At 49.8% G+C, this 21966-nt stretch overlaps 1 protein-coding gene across 1 annotated transcript in view; it reads right to left on the bottom strand.

The window, feature by feature from the left end:
* HABP2 (hyaluronan binding protein 2) overlaps window positions 1-21966 on the bottom strand; it is a 32922-nt gene that overhangs the window by 4312 nt on the left and 6644 nt on the right. The window contains exons 2-10 of the mRNA XM_043597592.1: window positions 16107-16143; window positions 9081-9191; window positions 7545-7652; window positions 6227-6343; window positions 4886-5005; window positions 4237-4408; window positions 2962-3059; window positions 1599-1848; window positions 422-564 (exon numbers count right to left, since the gene is read on the bottom strand). Of these exons, the coding sequence (XP_043453527.1) occupies window positions 422-564; window positions 1599-1848; window positions 2962-3059; window positions 4237-4408; window positions 4886-5005; window positions 6227-6343; window positions 7545-7652; window positions 9081-9191; window positions 16107-16143 (1156 nt within the window). The remainder of the gene's footprint in view (window positions 1-421; window positions 565-1598; window positions 1849-2961; window positions 3060-4236; window positions 4409-4885; window positions 5006-6226; window positions 6344-7544; window positions 7653-9080; window positions 9192-16106; window positions 16144-21966) is intronic.

Below are 21966 nucleotides of genomic sequence, written 5' to 3'. Positions count from 1 at the left end.
GTAGCTTAACATTATCGCCTCCACACCTGAGTACCTCCCAGGTGCCTGATGTACACGGGGACACATACACGTCATGTCATTTAACACATAGGAAGCTGAGCGTTGTACACAAGTGTACCCATTTTACAGAAGGGGAGCTGAGGCTTGGGGAGGTGAAGTCAGCTAGTAAATGAGAGAGTTGGGATTCAAGGCTGAGCTCTTTCCACAACACAGTGTTGCTAATTTCTCTTCCCCTCATTTATCATAACACTAACACAGACCTTTAGGACTAAAAGGCTCTGGTATAAATTCTCTTCCTTATGGAGTCTGTGAGGGACCAAAAAGATAAGAACATCTTCTAGAACCAAACCTCAGCTTTCCATCAGTAGTGAAATCCGCCCAGGACAAGACCCATGGGAGATCCACCATAGAAGACACTTGCCAATATCATTGTGGGGAATCTCGTCTCTTTCATTATAGTGGCTGTACTTGAAAATCTTCTCCACCCCGAATCTCTGCTCATGGAATTCTGTCTTCTTCAGGTCCTGGTCCCCTAACACCACTTTCAGATGTTTGGTTTTTATGCTGCAAAGGAAGGTGAGATGGTAAGAGACTGAAGCCAAGACTCTGCTCCTGGTGAGCTGTGTGACCCTGGACGGATGGCCTGACCTTCTGCAGCCTTGGCATCATCTGTGACTGTCATCTTGCTCACGGAACTCTGCTGTGGGCCCAAATAAGAAAATGTGAGGAAGCTGCTTTATTAATGGACCGGTCTACAAATGTAAGCAGAAACATATATCTCATATTTCCTGGGAGACCTTCCATTGCCCCTAGGATTTGCTAAAGAGCAGCCAATTGACTTCTTGAACAACTATTCCTTGTACAGGCTAATGTTTGCATGTTTGAGGAACATCTCCTGGAATCCCACAAGAAACTGTTTAATGCCAGGGTGGATTGGAAGACCTTCAAGGTCACCACCAAAACCTGGGCTATGTGGGACCAGGCCTGACCATGAACTTGGGGAACTCAGGGGAAGCGGTGATAATTCAGGCTCCTCAGTAGGTACTGGTTTCTCTAAGCCATCCAGGAGTCGTGGCTGAAGACACCAGGAGGTTCATGGGAATGGCATCAGATGGGAGCATGCTATATTTTTCTATTCAAGGCCAGGCTGGAAAGGTTAAGGAAACGGGTAAATCTGGGTTCATATCCCACTTACCTATTCACTTCCCACATGACTTCAGGCAAGGTGCCAAACTTTCCCAAGACCTAGGGTTTTGTTTACGAAATGGGAATAATAATCAACTTTTTCACTGCACAGATATTTACTAAGCACTTGCTCTGTATGAAGACCTGTACTCGGCATTGGGTATACCACAATTAATCAGAGTAAAAACCCCTATCTTCCCTCAGTAGATAGTTTTGAGGATTAACTGTCATAACACGTGCAATGCCTGTGGTAGTTCTTTTCCATCCAGTTTTATGGAGCCACTCTTTTGCCCTTAGAGCTAGATTAGACTCTCTGATCCTGCCAGAGTCACCAAGATGCTGCTCAGATGGGAAGAAGAGAACACCCCCAGAGATTCGAGTCACCCTGGCCTCTGCTTTCAGCAGGCACCTACTCAGTGCAGTGGGCAGCAGTAAGCACCCAGCAGGGGTGGATCAGTGAGCCCCCACAGAAGTGGCCCTGGGGCATGGAGGCAGTCAATGGCAATGAGGTCTGCAGGGATGCCTGCCATGGGTGCTTGCCCGCTGTGCTCTTGAAGCCTCCGTAGATCCTCTTGACCTTCCCCATCTCAGTCTTCCCGCATGAATCAAACCCTGGAAGCTTGGACAGAGGCTCTGTGGGGCTTCCCTCTGGGTCAGCAATGTCTGAAAGACAATGCAATGCAAGAAAGACAAATCATGCTACTCCCTTTCTCTCCAAGGCCTCAGAAGGAACTTGTCAGAGGTATGACTCCAAGTCCAGCAGCTTAGCAAGTTCCAGAGCTAAAAGACCATTCTGACGCATACAAAGTGGGCACACAGTAGGTGCGCAATTAATATGTGTTGAATACATTGATGGATATAAAGCAAGTCGATAGAATTAACAATGAAGATGTTGCTTCTTATTTTGATATGGAGACAAAAACGTGTGTGTAAATATATAAATCCATCACTGGGTATGTACTTAGCTATTCATAATGTACGCGTGTATTTTGGAGGCTTTCTTGATGTGTAAGGGGAGATATCCAGATGAAATAGAGTGAGGGACATAAGACAATTGCACAAATAACTGTCATACAAAGGAGAGTGCAGTAAGTGTTGTATGGGTGGTGCCCTTTCCATTCCATGGGGTTTGAGAGGAGGCAGAGATAACACTTCACTTGGTAGGGTCATGGAGGATTTCCCAGAGGCAGGGTTAGTTGAGTTGATTTCTAAAGAATGTTGGATATGGACAAGATCACAGGGAGGATGGGGTATTCTAGACAGAGCTGACCATGAAAGAAAAGGCACAGAATTGAAACTATCCAGAGAGGTAATCCCATTGATCAGGGTGGGAGAGTGAAACATTCCAGACGTGTGTAGAGCGGTAGTCCAGAGAAGCCTGGCAGGAGGATTGTGAGGCTGGAACTCTGTCCATGTTGCGTCCTGAATGGTTATTTATGGAGTCTCAGCCAATGTTTGCTCACCACTGTAAACTGAAGGCCTGACATAGTGCCTGACACATAGCAAGTGATCCACAAATTTGCTGAGTGCACTGACTGGGAGTTAGGACAGGAGTTTATGGTTGGATCACTGGTCTCAGTTTACAGAGGTATCTGGGCTTGCTAGGCATCCTGGAAGGGGAGCAAAGGATTGGGCATCTGGGTTTCCACTGGGATGGCAATGGGAAAAGCAGGTGTGGTGGAAGGTTAGGGATGGAAGAGATGGGGTGTCAGGAAAATCCATCTAGGGATCGGCAATCTCACCATGACTGGGGCTTCTGGACAGCCACGGTCTTACCTAGGACTGAGCAAGCTGGGATGTCACAGTACTCCCATTTCACCTTTGCATTGTTTATTTTAATGAAACACCAGGGCTTTTCATCTCCATCTGGGTTTCTAAAATGGGAACAGAAAATAGCCCACCGTCAAGGCTTGGCAAACCCACCGACCCTCATTAAAAGTCCTTTGGGTAAGCGAGTACCAGGTTCCTTGCTCCCTCTGGGACCACATTTCATTCCATTCATCCAACAGGTTAACAGATGCTGGCATATAAGTGTTTTGGGGCAAAACCTTAACTTCCAGAGGAGAATCCCAATGACCAAGAAATAGTTAACAAGCCCTGTGCCAGATCCGTGGGACATATCAAATTGCACGAAAAGAAATGAGATCCCTGTTGAAAATTGTCCTTTGTCAGGAAAGTGAGAGGGCCACAGAAACGTGGTGAGTGTAGGGATCCACTGCCCAAACCTCCAAATTGCATATGTGGGAATTGTCTGAAGGCTGCCATGGACATCTGTCTGAAGATGCCTCCACGAGGGGAACAGCTCAAAGTGAGTGGTGGCGGGAGGTAACTTGTGTTTTGTACAAGGGAAATCCTCTGGCTTAATGGAACCAATTTAAAGCCATACAAAAAAAAATTCCTGCTCCTTATACACAGATTATATGTGTCCTTGGCCTTGGTTAGAGCAGTGGAGGAAGCCAACAGAGCAGTCTGGAGGCAGCAGAAGGGGAAGAAGGTAACCAATCATCACCAGGGATAGAAATGGCATTATCCTTACTTGGAAAAACCTGAATATCCTTGTGGCAGAGACTGTAATGCCCATCGGGCATTCCCTTTTATTCTCTACATTTCCCCCATGAAGTTATGTAGGATTACGTGACTATTTCTGGCCAACGAATGAAGTGTTGCGGAGATGATGTGTCACTTCTAGGTTGAAGTAGTAAAAACCTCATGCTCCATTTTTGAGCCTCTCCTTGCCTTTCCTAGACATCTGAGTAACTTTGTGGAGCTAATAATCTCACCCTTATTCCCCAGCCCACATGACAAAGGCAGCAGCAGTGAAGAATAAACTCTGAGGTATTCAAGCCACTGGGATTTGGGAGGTGTTTGTTACGACAGCACAACCTAGCCTATCCTGAGTAGGAAATCTTCCTAGAAGGAAACCTGATGAGTTTCAGTGTTCCATCCCCAAATTTCTAAGCTAGCCCAGGAACACTAAGAGAAGGAGAAAGGGACAAACCATTATCCTGATAAGCGCCCAAGACTGATCATGGCGAAGAAGGTGAATTTTACCTGCAGAAGTTGTGCTCCCCGATCCCATGGGTATCAGCATCTTCCATAAACATGTTGTAATTCTCGTGCAAGAGGAGGTGGGAGTTCCAGTAAAGGCAGGAGTGCTGGTTGACTGTCTTACTCACTTTCCCTCGGTAAGAGTAGCCGTCACCAACATAGCAGTCGTCAGGACCTTGGAGAGAGCAGGCAGGGGCGTGAGAACGGACAGCAACAGACATGGTGCTCCAGGACTTGGCAGGTGTATCAAGTGGGGAAAGGATTGGGCCCGAATACTGATCACCTTGAGAGTCCACCATGAATTCCAGAAAGAAAGTGGCTTGCATATTCTACATTCAGCCCAGCTTAAAACATGAAATATAGTGGTTGTGGGGAGTTGGAACGTAGTTCTCACACAAGTACTGGTGGCAACCTGTAGGTTGAGGCTCAAGGATGCCCAGGTGCGCTTAATTCACCCGCACTCTATCCCCGTTTATGACTTTGTTTAAAAGCCAGGCACACTCTACGCCCTGAGGTTGGAAGGCTGGGGCAGTAGTAGAGTTTGGACATCTTGACATGACTCCCATTCTGGAACAAAACCCAAACGGAAGAGAATTCCAGGGCCCTCACTGTGGCCCTGAGTTTCTGACGAAGCGGTGGCAGAGACCCATACCTATTTCACAGAATTTCCCCTTGAACTGTTCGGGGCAGGTACAGACGAACTTGGTTCTCCGCTTATGCCGGGAGCAGATGCCACCATTTTGGCAGGGATTCGGCCGGCACGCAGGAACCACTGTGAAGACAGGAAGTGGGGCCAGGAAGGCTCTTCAGAAGGAGTTGCAGCTACATCTGAGATGACGAGGAGATACCGGTGGCACTCTGCTGGTGCCTATCCTTTCACAAAATATGGGTTACCAAAGGAGAAAGACAGACCCACTGACACTCTAGTAAAGGCAGACACGAACCTTAAGGACATAAAACAAACATGGATGAGGCAATACGATGGAGGCCATGCCAAAAAGAGTATGTAAGTAGACGGGTCACTCAGTTAGGAATAGGAGGCATGGACTGAGCAGGAATCGGGGGCCCGTCTGAGCTAGGTTGAAACTTGGCTCTGCCCTTAATAGCTGTGTGACTATGAGAGAGTTAGTTAACTTCTCTGAACTTCAGCCCCTTCATCTATAAAGCTCTGACTTGTGGTATTTTGGGAAGAATCTAAGAAAAAATGTAAATCTCTTGGGACAATGCCTGACTCATAGCAGTGACTAAATACAAATTTAATCCCTATGTGGCCCATTCCAGGAATAGACCACCTTCCTGGAGGAAGTGAGTTTCAAGATGATTCTTTTTGGATGGGTTAGTTAATTCCCACCAGACTCTTTAGGGAGGGCGCATTTTAAATTTCATTTTTCAATGCTTATTTATTTTAAGAAAGAGAGACAGAGACAGAGCACGAGCAGGGCAGGGGCCGAGAGAGAGGAAGAGAGAGAATCCCAGGCAGGCTCCATTCCAGGCTCTGAGCTGTCAGCACAGAGCCCAACTCAGGGCTCAAACTCACAGCCCATGAGATCATGACCTGAGCCAAAGTTGGATGCTTAACCCACTGAGCCATGCAAGTGGTCCAGGGATGGTGCATTTTAAAGTTTGTTTGTTTGTTTGTTTGTTTGTTTGTTTAGAAGGGCAGCGCAGGGGAGGGGCAGAGGGAGAGGGAGAGAGAGAATCCCAAGCAGGCTCTGCACTGTCAGCACAGGAGCCCGATGCTGGGCTTGATCTCATGAACCGAACCGTGAGGTCATGACCTGAGCCAAAATCCAGAGTCGGGTGCTTAACTGACTGAGCCACCCAGGTGTCCGGGGTGGTGCATTTTAAAAATGTCCTAGTTAAAAGCATCATCTTGGATGCTACTGAAACATCAGAGGTATTGGGACTTCCATGCAATGCAATGCGATGCAGACATCGCAGGCACAAGCCAGAGAGAGAAAACCTCGCCTAGAAGGGGGCCTCCAGCACTTACCTGTGGAGCAGTCTGAGCCACTGTAAGGGTGTTTGCAGGCGCAGCGGTAGTAGGGAGGACTCTGGGTAATGAGACATTCGCCCCGGCCACACGGTTTGTTTTTGCACGTGTTTTGCACTGTAGGAGATCCATAGAGAAGCAGGGGATGATTTGGGGGCACATCTTACTTACTGGGGTACCTGTACAGTACAACATTTGGGGGTGCTGGTGAGGGGTGACTGATAGCATGCCCTTTTCTGTGGTCCCGAAACATCCTGGACAAAATGTTTGTTTGTTTGTTTTTAAATAAATCCTTAGATCATGTTTGATTGCACCCCAGTTCCTTCCAAGGCTCATGTTCTTTATTATTCTATCTTTATTAAAAAAAACACCTTGATAATTTTTACACCTTCAACAAACAAATAGAACTGCAATTTTAATTTCTCTACTTTCGAGTTGATTTTGTGTTCCATTTACAATTTTGTCATTCTTTTGGGCAGTTGAGGGACGAAGCCAGATACTATGTTTGTGCCTGATACCCCAACCATCCTGAAACATTTATCAAAAAACCTGTAGTATTGAAAACGGAAGGAAGGAATGAAGAGGGCACAGAGGAAAGAGGACAACCATGTCTCTAGATAAAGATCCTCATGGCCCCCCTCACCCCAGTTAGATGGTTGCCAGATGGAACAGAATTCAGGTTCTCTCTAGGGGTGCAGTTAGCCCTTAAGAGTTCTATTCTCAATATCTTACCACATAGCTTCAGGCTATGCCCATAAGAGATCACTAAAGGCAGAAAGAGTTTTCACCAGAGTCTCTGTAAGTGAGATGGTAGGAAGAAAGAACATGGGGATGGGAGCCAGGCACCAGGGCTCCGATTTCTTCTTTTCTCCTAACTAGCTGTGTGACCATGAGCAAATCCCTTGTATCTCTGGGCTCCCTTCCTCTAGATGGGTTGAGCCTTCCATGCCTTCAGATTCTTCCTGCTGTCTCATTTGAGAGCAGAATTGCTCTGTTGTAGTTAATACAAACGGTCTAAGCAACAACAAGTCCTGAGTTTAGAATACATCTCAGTCAGGGTCCAGCTCTTATCTCCTCTTAGCCTCAGTGTTCCCATCTGTACGGTGGTTATCCTAGTCCTAGCCAATATGCACGGGTGAGGATTCAGTGCGATGCTGCTTATTACCATGCTGAGGAGTCCATTATGGATGATCCGATATGGACAGCTATGATCCTTTCCATGAAATCATTCAGCCCTTCTCTACCCCCTAGACGTGGAGGAGGAGCAGCCTCTTGTTCCACTCAGAAGGAAGAGTGAATCCAGTAAACCCGCACTTACCATTCTGACACCTGTGTCCAGAGAAAGGGGCTGGACAGCTGCACGTGAAGGTGTCCCCACTGACAAGGCAGTCCCCATTGCGTTTGCAGGGGTTGTCCAGGCACGGATCTAGGATACGTGAGCAGAAGTCAACGTGCAGCGAACGGCAGGTGAGAAGCCCCCGACTTTCTCATCAGATTGCAGCCTCCTGCCCCGCCTGAGAGAGCACATTCACAGCCAGGGACCGGGGACAGGGGGAAACATGGGCTGCCCTTAAAGAGCAAGGAAGACTGCAGTCACACGACCAGAGAGAGGGATTCGGGTTAGTAAGAGGACCGGCGAGAAGGAATCTCATTGAGTTTCTCATTGAGAAACTCCCCTTTTCCACCATCAGTGTTTTTCTCCTCCCAGTCTCGCTGGGAGTGCCACGGGGTCTGCCTCTGATGCTGAAGGCATTTCACAAGCCTGAAGACCTCCCCTACTCCCAGTGCCCAGGGGTGGAGGTCAGGAGTGGGGAAAGAAAACCCACCCCTAATGAAACACAAGCTTTCTGAACATCAGGAAAGAAGACCAAAGGCAAGAGGGTGACAGAAGAATTGGCGGCGAGGAGGAAATGACCCAGTGGCCTTCATCTTTCTTCAACTACTTGTTCAGTTAGATTTTGTCATATTTCATCTGTGCCTTTGGCTTTTCATGGTTGTCTGAATGGATCTTCCCTTGGGGAATTCTTTATCCTTCTGTTCACACACATTGTTCTTTGGTTCAGGAACTAGGATCCCTGGGCCCAGCTCTTGTTTTGATGGTCCCTTCTGATGTTCCCCTGATGCCCTGTATCTTGGCCCTGCCTTCCAGGCCACTTCGCACAGTTACACCGTTTTTATTCCAGCGGCTGAGTGCTTTCCATTTCTTCTCCTGGCTTAGTCACATGGTTTTTTCTTGGGCCCCGCTTCTCCTTTTCCCTTCTGTCCCATTGCTTGGGTTAAGAAGCCATAAACACAAAAACAAACGTAGAGGCACGTGTGTGAGTCCACACACACACAGGCACGCACACACCAACAACCATACAAAGCTTCTGAAGAGTATAAAGAGAGAGAAAAACACGGCACAAGTGGAACAGAAATCTCAACGTTAAATCTGTGAATGCTGCAATCTGGTGCCTAATGATGATGCCAGCCTCTACGGCATAATTAGGACCTACCTGTAATCAAAGCCGGGAAGCGATTTTGAGCATGACTTTGACTCACAGTCTTGGGAGACCTGGTGAAGATGAGCTAACTCGCTGTATGACCTTGGCTAAGGTAACTCCACTCCTGGCCTCGCTTGCTTCATCTGTCATTTGAGAGTGGGACAGATAGTCTCTAGGAACCTCCCCAGTCCTCCTAGTGCATGACTCTAGCTGGAAAAAAACGCCAGCCTGAGTCATTTCTCTGGTACCCATTTTATGATGCCGGTCGGAGAGGAGGAGAAAGATGCTTGCATATACAGTCACACACAGACCCTCTTTTAAGTGCGCTGCCCTTCTCCCAGGAGGGTCCCCCGAACAGCTTTGGCACCTACCTTCCTCCGTGTAGTACCAGTTGGGATTCTCCTGGTAGGCAAGAGTATCACTGCTGTTCTCTTCATGGTTGTAGTACTCGTAACTACTCTCGTAGTAGTCAGGGGTCCAGTCTACAGAAGTGGGAAGAGGACAGAAGAAAAAACCAAAAACCCTAATCATTAGACCTACAGATTTCTAAGTCCTGAAGGAGGATTCATGGGCCTTTCCAGCTCCTCTACTGATGGGGTGGACAGAGGGATTAGGCATTGTGAGTTTTCATCTGGGGTGTGTTAGGACCCCGCAAGGCAGTGTTGGCATCTGGCAGGGTCCAGAGGCCCTGATTGGAAATGGGGAGAAGTCGAGTTCTTGCTTTCCACTGTGACCTGGGACAAGCTACTTATATTCTTGGTGCCTCCGTTTGCTTATCTGTAAACAGCAGGAAGATGGTTAGGATCTTGAAGGTCTCCAAGGTCCTGTAAAAGACGTGCCCAGGGTCAGAGACAGTGGCACCTGAGTGCCTTGTTGTGCACTTCTGTGAATAAGCTTTCTTCCTGGGCCTTTATTAGTCTGTCACCTTCGCCTATGAAGTCAAAGAAACCCGTCACTTTGCTCTCGGTCACAGCATCAAACTACTCCCAACGTGTACCTATAGAATCATCCTAACAGCTAGTATTTGTTGAGCCTCTACTAGGATTAGGCCCTGTAATAAGCATTTTATGTGAACCATTTCACTTCATCCTCATAATAACCTGGGAGGCATATTACTATCTCTACTTTCAGTTGAGAAACCTGAGGCTGGAAGAGGTGGTTACTGGCCCCGAGTCACATAGTTAGATAAATGGCAGGATGTGAACCAAGGCGGTTTATCCCCATAGAACCTCTAAACTGCACTGGCTTAGCTGCTTCAATTGACCTCTTACACGGCCTCAGCTAATTCCCCCTTCCCCTTGGGAAAGGGATCCAACCATCCCCATTGCATACCCAGCCTGCTAATTGGGATTCGCCCAAGGACAACCTTGAGAAGATTCATGGATTTTGCCCAGTGAAAGACAGGGTTGTATCTGACATTGTCCACGGGTGTAAACCTCACACCGGGCCGGTCCGTTGGGAAGAGCAAGCGTGTATAAGGCTGGACTCAGGCTCCTTGCTGTCTGGGGCCTTGGAAGATGCTGGTAGCTCCTGTGGCTCGTGGAGAGAAGCTTGGGATTTGAAGAAAGTTGGGTTGACTCTGCTCTCTCCAGCTGGCAGGAATATGGCAAGGCGGCAGGTTGAAGCTCTAAGGAAGCTGTCCAGAGATGCATATGATAATGAGGCAGGAGCAAATGCAGATGGGCGACTTGAAAAGGCACTCCCGCAGAGCCAGCTGATGGCTGGAGCATGGCACTTTACCTAAGGCTGATTATCAACCACATTATCTCAGTCTCTCTCCGTCGTTCCCTTATAGTCTTTATCTCTTTGGCTTTTGAAAAATCGACTTTCGCACAATGGCTGTTTTATATTTCCCATTAAAATGGAACTATCTTTTTATTTCCTTTTTGAATACGCCAACTCTGGTTCCTTGCCAAAGTTTCACCTCATTTATCACAGTGTCAAGTCAAGCCTCCCCTTGCTTGCTCATTATTTCTCCCGAGCTGCTTTTCCCCGCTCTGAAAATGCTCCCAGAGGAGGCCACCTTTCCAGGGATGAGGATCTAGGTTGAAGATAAGGCCATTGTCTTCCCAGAGCAAATAAAGTTTCTTTCCATCTAGCATGATAAAGCAGAGAAAGAGAGTGAGAAAGTGAGGGGGAGAAAACCGTTTTTCTGAGTTTGACATGAAAGATTTCAAACTGACATTTGGGAGAGACAATGGGTGGGTAATGAGATGATTACATCGTTTATTTATTTCTTTTTTCCTTAGAGGATTTGTTTTTGTTTTTCCAAACAGGCGTTTATAGATAAGTGCCTTCGGAGCACTTCTGTGATTTCTCCCAGCCCTCCGACAGGTTGAAGGTCGGACGGGCTAATCTCAGCTACGCCATTAAGACTCATTCCCTTCGCAGGTATTTGGAAAGGGGGAAGCTTTTTACGTAAATGGAACCGTGTGACTCTTCTAGGTGGTGGGGGACGGCTGTAATGTCTGCTCGAGAATTTTTACTGGAATCTGGCTTTGTTAACAAGCTGTGCTCATCCCTCGGTGAAGTTAAAGAGGGGATAAAACACGTAGGCTTGGAGTCATACTTCTGCTAAACGAGGCAAAAAGTCCCTGCTACTCCCCAGGGCCTGGGGCCCTTGGTTGAGGTGGATAGAAGCAGTAGAGGTCCCGTGGCCCCAGGTCACCAGAAGCCATCCAACAGAAGTACTGTGCAAGGAAAGGCACCGAGATCCTTTACATTTGGGGCGGCTGCAACACGCTTTCAAGAATGCTTTATAGAAGCATCACCCGGCAGGGTTTCTCCGCCTCCGAACTTAAAGTTGACATTGTCTTTTCTATTCTGTTGGCACTTAATCCCACTGTCTACATAAGAAAAGTGTGTTGGGGCGCCTGGGTGGCTCAGTCAGTTGGGCGTCTGACTTCGGCTCAGGTCACCATCTCACAGTTCGTGGGTTCGAGCCCCGCGTCGGGCTCTTTGCTGACAGCTCAGAGTCTGGAGCCTGCTTCCGATTCTGTGTCTCCCTCTCTCTCTGCCCCTCCCCAACTAGCGCTCTGTCTCTGTCTCTCAGAAAAAACAAAACAAAACCAAAAAAACGTTAAAGAAAAGTGTGTTGTGCCCCTACGATGGGCCCACTATTGTGCCGGGTTCGAGGAGGCTTTGGGAATAATGAAGAGTGGCCTCCACTCACAGGAACTTCCAGAATAGGGTGGGTGGGGGAAGAAATCCAGCCAAGAAAGGAAATGAAAGGGTAGTGGAAAGTCAGGGGAGCTGGATGTGGCCAGGCCTAGGTCAAGTCTTCAAGGTCCACATTGGCCTTTCAGCATTGTATGAGCCAATTGGATGGGGGAAAATGGCCCCAAGTCTCCACCCTTCCCGGTAGCCACATCTTTTGCAGTGTGACTTTGCAGCGCCTCCTACCAAAAGATGGACTGATTTCCCTGCCCCTTGGGTCTGGACTGGCCTTGGGACTTGCTTTGACCAATAGCATGTGGTAGAAGAACAGCGTGCTAGCTCCAAGCTGGGTCTCAAGAAGTCTTTTGCACTCCCTCTCCCTCTCTCTCTCTCTCTCTCTGTCTCTCACACCCTTGTGACTGCCATGTGAACGGGTCGGGCCCATTCTATGGAGGATAAGAGAACCTGTGGGGCAACAGGAGGCCCAGCAGTTCCGGTCAAGGCCTCAAAGGCCTCAGACATATGAGAGCCCAGCCAATCTACCAGCCGACTGCAGACAGGTAAGGAGGCCCGGCCAACATCAGCTGAGCCTGGTCCAGACCGGAAGAACGGTCCAGCTGAACCCAGTCTAAATTGCCAACGCAAAGAATGAAGACATTATTCTATTAAGAATAAGAATTAATACGTGATTAATGGTTTAGGGTAGCATAGTATGCAGTAATGACAAATAAACACATGGGCCTTGATTGATGAACTGGGTTGCTAGTGGGATAAGAATTTTAGGTACTACAGCATTCCTCAGTGGCCTAGAAGGCTGTAGAGTCTTAGGTTTCTGGGCTGCATCTCAGATGGCACCTCTCTCTTAAGGTCTTTATTTAACTTTGTCTATCTGATTGTGTCCCCTAACTAGAGTGTTGGTGTCTTAAAAGCAAGGACCGTGTCTGTTCCTCTTTCTACCCCTCAGTGCCCAGCACAGAGCCCTCTATGCAGTTAATGTATGTATTTGACAAGTGAGTTCTTCCCTCTGTGTTTGGGCCTCCCTTCATTCTGACTGGCCTGCACACGGCAGGCACACAGCTCGGCTAGCAAAGTTGGTATCTGTGTGGAACCGAGTAAACGGGAAGCGAGGGAGAGAAACTACGTGAGGTTTGGGTCCGACGTATTTGGTGAAGAAAATGCCCGATGAGCTCTGTAGGAGTCTAGAAACTTGTCCAAGTGCTTTCCTGCATACAGAGGGATTACAGCCTGACATGAAATTGGGTTCCATTGCTGGATTATTGGAAAGCACTCCAGGTTCAGATACAGATTATTGGAGGCTTTCTCTAGGCTGTAGAAAAGGAGAAGGCTTTGGGCGAAGGTGGGAGCAGCTGTGAGAAGCATTTTGTATTCGGTGTAAAAAGAAATCCTCGTGCATTTCTCTGTTTATCAGAGTCTGCTTCTAGAATTTATCAGGAAGGATGATGAAAGTATCCTGAGCTAACTCAAATCATCCCAGTGATTGGTTACTGCCTATTTTCTATGTTCTGGACACTCTACTAAATAAGTGTGGTTGCACATAATCTTATTTAAACCGAGAGAAACCCCATGGCATAGTTATTACTATTCCTATTACACAGAAGAGGAAAAAAAAAAAAAAAAAAAAGGAAGTGGTGTTATCAGGGCCCAGGTCAACCCAACTCCAAGTCTGGTTTGCTTTTCCACCTGCCCAGGAGCCCCTTGTGGGTTTGTGTTTCGTGAAGCTCCACAGGTTTTCGCTTCCAGGAAGTAACACACATTGAGAAATCTCTTTTAGCCCATGCTCCAAGTCCCCGGTCCGGGATTACTGTGGTCTGTAGCCGGGGTCTCTCGGAAAGAGCTCCGAGTTTGTGAGATGGGCTCTGCAGCTGCTCTAGTTAAGGAGTTTGCCAGATGTGCGGAACGGAATAAAAATCTCTGGAATGCCGTCCCTGTTGGCGTCATCCATCACTGTGGCACAGACAGCTCCTCCGAGGGCCTCCCCCCAAACCCCAGCCCTGTTGGCCTGCATTCGACGCTTCCAATCCAGCTGACAGGGCAAGCCCAGCAGAGACCCTCCCTGGCAGGCGGCAGGACAGCTGATGGATGGGCTCAGCTCGTGTTGCTGGGCAGAAACAAGCCAGCTTTGAAGAGGCATTTCCGCAGGCCCGCTGGCTGTCACGGCACCTGCTTTGGGGAGATGAGCGGAGTCTGTGCTGTTTGATGACCACCTCCTCGGCCACCCATTGGGGACTGTGGCCTGGGCACCTTCTGCTCCAGCAAAACCCTCACCGCGCACCGTCTCCAGCAAAACCAACTACAGAAGCGGCTTGCCCTGTGGACGTGCGCGTGGTGTTTCCTTGGCCACGCTGCTTTCCAAAGCCAGCTGGGAGCTGACAAGTTCCATCAAAGCACAACCCCCATGTGAAATTAAATCAGATGCTAACAGGGGCTTGATTAAAACCTAACCTGCTCTTTACAGAAAGGCCCAGCTACCGCGTCTCACCCAGCTGCACGGCCAGAGGTTGACCCGACACCTCGAGACGGACTTAGGAGCCCAGGGATGGCAGGCTCCGGGGTCCTGTCATCGGCTCACCAGACTGGCAGAAGCTACTGGCACAGTTCTTATAGGGCCAGGAATTTCAGAAGGTTAAATCCAATACTCTCCACTCGCTACTAAAGTGGCTTTTCAGCTCGTGTTGAAATGCCACCAGTGATGGAGAACTGGCCACCTCCCAAGAGCCCAACAGCACATGCAGGTTTTGGGGCAACTCGGATGGACAGGAAGTTCTTCCTGTTTGCAGACCAAATCTGATCCTCCAGCTTCTGATCTATCTCCTGAAAGCTAGAAGCCTTAAGAACACAGAGCACGGACCTCTTCCCTTTTCGGTCATCTGTGTTTAGCGGGGCCACTGGCTACAGCTGTTCAGGTTGTTCATGGCGCCACAAACTCCTGGTGATTGTAGGTGTCGTTTTGCAGTTTTCTGGACGATGGCAGCCCAGCGTCTTGAGGTAAACACGTCTCTTAATTCTCAGAAAGTTGACCTCACGGACTAGCGGGGGGTCTGCTTTTCATTTACTTGAAGAGAGCGAGGTCTCTTGAGTTTTCCAAGCTCTTCGTCCACTGAGTGACCCCACCGTTCTGGAGCTCCAACATCTAGACCCAAGGAGCCCTCCAATGGGGCCTGAGAGTTGTGTGCTGAAGGCCGGGGGAGGGGACAGCTCTTCCCACCTCTTAGCTTTGGACAGCCCCCCGCCTTGGACTCCACGTGCAGATACTGGTGTGGCCAGCTGGGGGAGCCCTCTGACGCATGATTCCTCCAAGGAACAGAATTTTACACTGTTGAATAGAACACTCTCCTTTGCTTTGAGGAAAGACACGGACCCTCTCAAAACCCACACACCATGCTCAATTTCACAAACCTTCCCTGAGCATGTGGGGTAAACAAAGGTCAGACATCCCTTGCCCTGAGCCAGCACAAGTCTGCCCACCCAGTGCTTTGCCGCTGGAGAGTATTGACCATCATGCGGAATTTGCCCCAGTTGTCTCCATCTAGCCTCCAAATACGCCCCGACCCAAAGTTTAGATGTGACTAAACTTTGCCATCCCCACGTGCTGTCTGCCTGGCTCTCGTTCCCCTGTGGGTGACCAACACAAGCCACTGCCAGTGCCGGCCTCTGCCCTGATGGAGTTGTGCCTTGGTTCTTGGAAGGCAGACTTGGGCCCAGAGTCAAGAGACCGAGGTTGGATGATGGCAGGAAAGAACAGCTCTGCTCAGCTGGGGCACAGCTGAGGGTACCAGGCAGAGGGGACAGGACAGAGACAAGGTGACAGAGAGAGTCTGTGAGAGACAGAGCCGTCGTGAAAGGGTCTGGGGAAACAAACCAGGCAGAGGGGCAGTGGGGGGGTTGCTCGTGGGAGGCCGCCACAGGGGCGGCTCAGCCTGAGGGCTGCCTGTACGGTTAAGGGACTTAACCGTATCAGCAGTTTTTCCCTTGGGGTCCTGAGACAGGGCATCGGGGGCACCCGCGGGCAGCTCGGAATTTAGCAAAGCGTTGTGCGTGTGCGTGGAGGGACAAACACCCAAGAGAGCATCTTTCCGGGAAGATTCTTAAAGGGGTCCATGGCACTTCGGAACCCTTTGAGCGCCGAGGTTGTGCCAACACTTACACGCGTGGGTCCCCTCTCCTCCATCCCAGAGCAGCCTGTAGCTTGTGGGGAGCCCCTGGACGATCCACACACTCACCTGGGTCCGGGTCTACGAGTAAAGACATCAAGGAGAACTGCAAAAAAGCAAAAACGAAAACAGAAAACCAACACAGGGCTGAGCAAGGTTGAGTCTGCTGGCTGGCTGGGTGCCTCCCCGAGCTCCTGCCAGCTGAGAGGAGCTTCTCCCAGGGTCACATATCAGGATCAGGAGCAGTGGGTGCTTTTGGATGGCTGTAGCTGGGACGGGTTAGAGGGAGGGGGCGGGGACTCTTTGAAGACGCCCCCTCCTCCCCTTCTTCCCGAGCCCGTTGAGGATTCTCCTTGGTAGGGACCCGGTGCTTGTGCCTACCCGGGCTCAGGCTGTGGCATGGCTGCCCAGGTATTGACAACCATGTCCCTGACCGTGATGAACATGTACAGAGCCTCTCCTCTCCGCCTGATTGTGTGTTGCTGCATTTCATTCCTATAACGGCCCTATGAGGAGGCTTCTATTAGCCCATGTACAGACGAGACTATTGAGGCTTACAGGTCACACAGCTGTGATCAGATTCGGATTCACACTCCAGTCTGGGGGAGCCTTGGGTGACAGCTCCTTGGGAGGGGGATGGACAGATGCTTAAAACTCTCCAGTGCCTTCTCATAGTTCTTGGAAGAAAACACAAGCACCTGCCACAACCTATAATCCTCCGGCCATACCCTTCCCGTCCACCGCCCAGTACTAATCCCCAGCCACACCCGGGTTCAAACTGGCGCTGGCCAAAGTCCTCCCACCTCAGGGCCTTTGCACCTGCTCTTACTTCTATGTGGAAGGCTCTCTCCCGTGACCATTGCTAGGTCTTAGCTTAAAGGTCATTTTCTCCAGGAGGCCTTCCCCAGCTCGCCGTGGGTGTGACACATCCCAACACACTGGTTTGTCATTATACCCATTCATTTCCTCCATAGTTCTTGTGCCATGCCGCTCTTGTCTATTTGCATGTTATCCATTTCTTACATTGACTCTGCCCTCCGGAAAGGCAAAGATCTCGTCTGTTTCATCACTGCTGTATTACCCCCTACTGAGAGGAGGCACATGACAGCCCCGAAAAAGTTTTTGTTGAATAAATAAACGGTCTTATGAACAATTCCTTTTAGAGCACAGTACTCGTCGGAAGAAGAAAGTTTTATTCATTTAAGAGCTGGAAATATATTCTTTTACTTAAGCCGAGGGTAAGCAAACTAAGGCCCTTGGGGCCAAACCCAGAGGTGTGGTTTTATAAACACAAATTTTTTTTAAGTTTATTTGTTTGAGAGAGATGGAGACAGTGTGAGTGGGGGAGGGGCAGAGAGAGAGGGAGAGAGAGAGAGCATCCCAAGCAGGCTCCGGGCACGGGGCTCGGTCTCATGAAACCGAGAGATAATGACCTGAGCCGAAGCCAAGAGTGGGACGCTCAAAGGCAAATAGGGTCTCGTTGGAACACGGCCAGGCCTGTTTTTAAGTGTTGTCTTCGACTGCTTTTGTGCCACAATGGCAAAGTCGTTGTGATAGAGACCATACAGCTCCAGATATTTCCTATCTGGCCCTTTCCAGGCGAAGCTTGCCGACCTCTGATTTAGAAAAGGGGGGCTCTGTCACCTGCGCAGTTCTCCCTTTTGGGTCTTGGCCACCAGAAGGCACTGGTCAATGGGATCATTTTCCTGGCACTCGCATCAACCTGGGGAGTGTGGTATGTTTTCCTCCTCTCCCCTCAGCAGAGGTTTTAATTTTCTGTTTGACTGCAGGCCCCCTTAACCGTTTCGGGAACTAGGCAGATGATACGTTGGAAAGGACAGGTAAGGCGCACCTGGGTGGCTCAGCCGGCGAAGCGTCCGACTCTTGATTTTGGCTGAGATCGCGGTCTCACCGTTTGTGAGATAGAGCCCCGCATCGGGCTTTGCGCTGAGCGTGGAGCCTGATGAAGATTCTCTCTCTCTCTCTCTCTCTCTCTCTCTGCCCCTCCCCCACTCACGCACGTGTGCGCGTGCGCTCTCTCTCAAAATAAATAAACTTAAAAAAAAAAAAAAGAAGAGGCAGGTTGAAAAAAAAGAATGCATCCTGACTTGAGGTACCGAGGCCGCAGTATCCACAGTGGAATTCTTGACAAAAACGCTTCTCCCGAGTCTATTCACGAGAAGCACGGCAGACGCAGGTTGTGGCCGTTCAACGGAACTAGCCGAGGCCCTGCAAAAATGGCAGTGCCGTGAAAGACAAAGAAGGTGGGAAGGCTGTTCCTTACTAAGCGAGAGTAAAGAGACGTGACAACCCAAGGCCATGAGAGGTCCTGGATTTAAAAAAAGAAAAAAGAAGCCGTAAAGGACATTGTTGGGGCAATCGGGAAACTGGAGTGTAGACTGATGTTAGAGAATCTTATTGTGCGCCTTATTCTTCCCACTCTTCTGTAGGTTTGGCAAATTGTGACATACACCGCTGGGGAGGGGAAGGCATGCAGAGAGGAAGAGTGGCCATTTGCTGTCTGGACGGGGCCCACGCCTGCTTAATTGCCTCAGGGTCATCCGGCCTGGTTTCTGCAAAGAATGACACGGGGCGGGGGCGGGGTATCTTGTTTGGGAAGGGGGTTGATAGTGGGGAGCCTGACGGAGAAAGGGCGGGTTCAGGTCCTAAGGGTGTTCCTGGGCCTCGGGACTTGAACGGGGTAGAATCCGAAGGTGACTCCTCCAGGCTTGAGCACCAGGGCGGTAACCAAGGGAGGGCCGTGAGACGGCCCCGAGTGCAAATGTGACCCCTCCTGCCACCTCTGCGTCGATCCGGTCCTTCGCCCTGCATCACCTGCCCTCCACGGAGCTTGTCCGGAGGGCAGGGCCTGCCCCTCTCCCCATGCTCCCCCAGCCCAGAGGAGATAGCCCCTGAATTCTCCCATTTGCACTGAACAGTGTGGACCGTGCCTGGCCACGCTCAGCCTTCGAGGAGTGGGCAGGACAGGAGAGAGGACTTCAAGGAACATGGTTCCTCAGGGCCCAGCGTGGGCAAGGCCCTCTGATGCCTGGACCTGGGCCAGAACCCCAAATCTGAGCTCTGAGCCGGAGCGGGAGGGCCAGCCAAGTGCTGCGCTGCCCACAGCCAGCAGGTGGCAGACGTGCCCTTCCCAGGAGCTGAGCCCTCGCTCTCGGGAGAAACCAAACAAAAACAACGCTGGACCTTTCTGGGGCCTGGGGGCCCTGCAGATCCCGCTGGCTCTCGGCGAATCTGAAGCAGCTGCCGTCCAGCGATGCAGCCTGGGCTGCGAGTCAGGGATCCAGAGCAGGCCCACTCATTTTGTGAGCCACTGGGTCCGCCTGCAGAGACAGGCGGCAGCGACATGTGGAGACCCGCAGCCCAAACACAGGCTGGGTAGCTGGGGGACCATATGGGAGAGGCCAGGCCAGTAGCCAGTTATGCCATAGGTCTGGATCCTGAAACTAACCTGGGTGATGGGGGTGGGGGAATGGGGAGGCGCAATGTTTCATCCCATTCTGGCGTTCAGTCTTTCCACCGTGACACTTAAAACGATACAACTCCTACTCCTGGGACTTGCAAACGCAAGGGGGAAGACCACGAAAGCAAAAGAATAAGAAGGGGGCGGGGGAGGAGGAGACAACCGTGATCTCAGTTGGCATACATCAAGAGCTGACAGTGTGCCAAGGACTGTGATCAATATTTTACATGCATTCCGTCTCGTTTGTGGCACACGATGCTTGACCGTGGAGGTACTATCACTGTGTCTATTTCAGAGGTGAGCAAACCGGTTCCCAGAGGTGAAGTTGCCCACAGTAACTCAGCTAGTAAATTGCTGGAGCCAGGATAGAATGGAGCCAGTCTTCCACCGGAGCCCTTGCCCTTAACCTCCGTCGCTATGAGGGCTGAGGAGAGCGTGGCAATCATACGCTTTAACGGAAGAATGGAGGAGAAAGAAACAGAAGCACTACCGAATTCTACAAGAGGCAGGTTGTGAAATCAGACCTCTGTCCTTGGAAAGCTTTATGGAAGGCCTGTCCGGGCTGGCCCAGGCCTGGTAGGACAGAGAGAGGACTGCTGGGCACCAGCGACAGCTGTGGAAGGTACAAAAGTCAGCTCGAGCCTCGGCCAGGCCACGGTGGCCAACGCATCTCAACAAACATCTCCACTCAGATCGGGGGGGTGTGCAAGCCGCTGCCTGCTTCTTTTACCGCTTCTGTTCCTTGTCTCAACAGGGATAAAATAGCAGCTTCTAGTATCTTCTAGTGTCTTCTAGGCTAAGGTTTGTTGGGGGAAAGACAGGGAGGGCAGAGAGAAGGATATTGTCTCTGAGTCTTACTGATTTACAGCGTAATCTCCTCGGGGGTGAAGAGCATGGGAGTCTAATCCATTTTGTCCTCTCTTTAATCGAGTTTAAGCTTTTTCGAGATTTCATCTTTAATCTAGATTATTGCAGCTCAGGTTCTTCCTCTGCCTTTCAGAATTCTAAATCTTCTGGAAAACAAGAAGGCAGAGGCTAACAGTCTGAGTTGGTGAATCCCAGGAATTAGCTGGTGGAAGATGTTCTCAGAGGATTGGGACGCAGAAGAGGGCAGATGTGGTGCAAGACCTGTTCTCTGGGGCCAGAAGCTTGGCTTAGCATGAACCAACCAACAACAGAAAATTGGGACTCTAGGGCCACCTGGGTGGCTCAGCCGGTGAAGTGTCCAACTCTTGATGTCGGCTCAGGTCATGATCTCAAGATTTGTGGGATGGAGCCCCACCCTGTGTTGAGCTCTGCGATGGTGATGTGGAGGCTGCTGCAGATTTTCTCTCTCTCTCTCCCTCTTTCTCTGCCCCCCCCCCACCCACTCGCATGCGCACTCCGTCTCTCTCAAAATAAATAAGCTTGAAGAGAGATTGGAACTCTAATCCCTCCATCCCTTCCTCCTTGGATGTTCTACCATGAGCTGGTTGTGGATCAACACGGAGAAGCCGCGTTATTCCCAAGGGCAGTTGGGTGGGAGATAACTCTGCCCCGTGACCAAGTGAAGCTGAAGTCACTGGCCTAAAAGGGTGGGCCAAAGACAAGAGTGCAGCGTTCAGCAGGCCAGTCCTCACTGTTGGACAAAGAGCTCAAGGTCAGGGTGAGATGTAGTGGCGACAGAGGACAGAGGTTGTCCGTGTTCCCGTCACCAACCCAAGTATTGCCCCATACCATCCCCCCACTGCGGCTCTGGCTGCAGACAAACTATGATGAAATTCACAGTTGTGCAAAGCCACGTAGTCCTTTCCCCCCCAAAACTGTGATAAAATCCACGCAACACAATATTTTTAATTTTAACCATTTGCAAGTGTACCATTCACTGGCATTAGTTACACGAACATGGTTGTGTAACCGTCCCACACTATCTTCACCCGAAACGTTTTCATCATCCCCAACAGAAAGTGTGTAGCCATTAGATAACAACTTTCTCCTCACTCCCCGCCCTCCCCTGATCAGTACCCGAGTAACCTGTATTCTATTTTCTGGCTCTGAATTTGCCTATTCTAGGTACTTCATATGTGTGGAATCACAATATTTATCCTTCTGTGACTGGATTTATTTCACTAGGCATGACATTCTCAAGGTTCATCCATGTTGTAGCATATACCAAACTTTCATTCCTTTTCAGTCTGAGTAGATTTCCATTGCCTATCCATTTTGTTTATCCATTCATCTGTTGAGAGACGCTTGGGTTGTTTACACCTTTAGGCTATTGCGAATAAGTTGCCATGCACGTGGGTGTATAAATATCTGTTCCAGTCCCTGCTTTCCATTTTTCTGGGCTATACCTAGGAGTGGAATTTTCTGGGTCTTAGGGTAGTTCTATGTTTAACTTTCTGAGGAAGCACCATCCTGTGCTCCGTAGTGGCCGCACCATTTTATATTCCCACCAACAGTGCGAGA

This window comes from Prionailurus bengalensis, chromosome D2, assembly GCF_016509475.1.
Source record: "Prionailurus bengalensis isolate Pbe53 chromosome D2, Fcat_Pben_1.1_paternal_pri, whole genome shotgun sequence".
Classification (NCBI taxonomy): Eukaryota; Metazoa; Chordata; class Mammalia; order Carnivora; family Felidae; genus Prionailurus; species Prionailurus bengalensis.
Note: the sequence above shows the minus strand (reverse complement) of the source record. Positions and strands in the feature narration are given on the sequence as shown.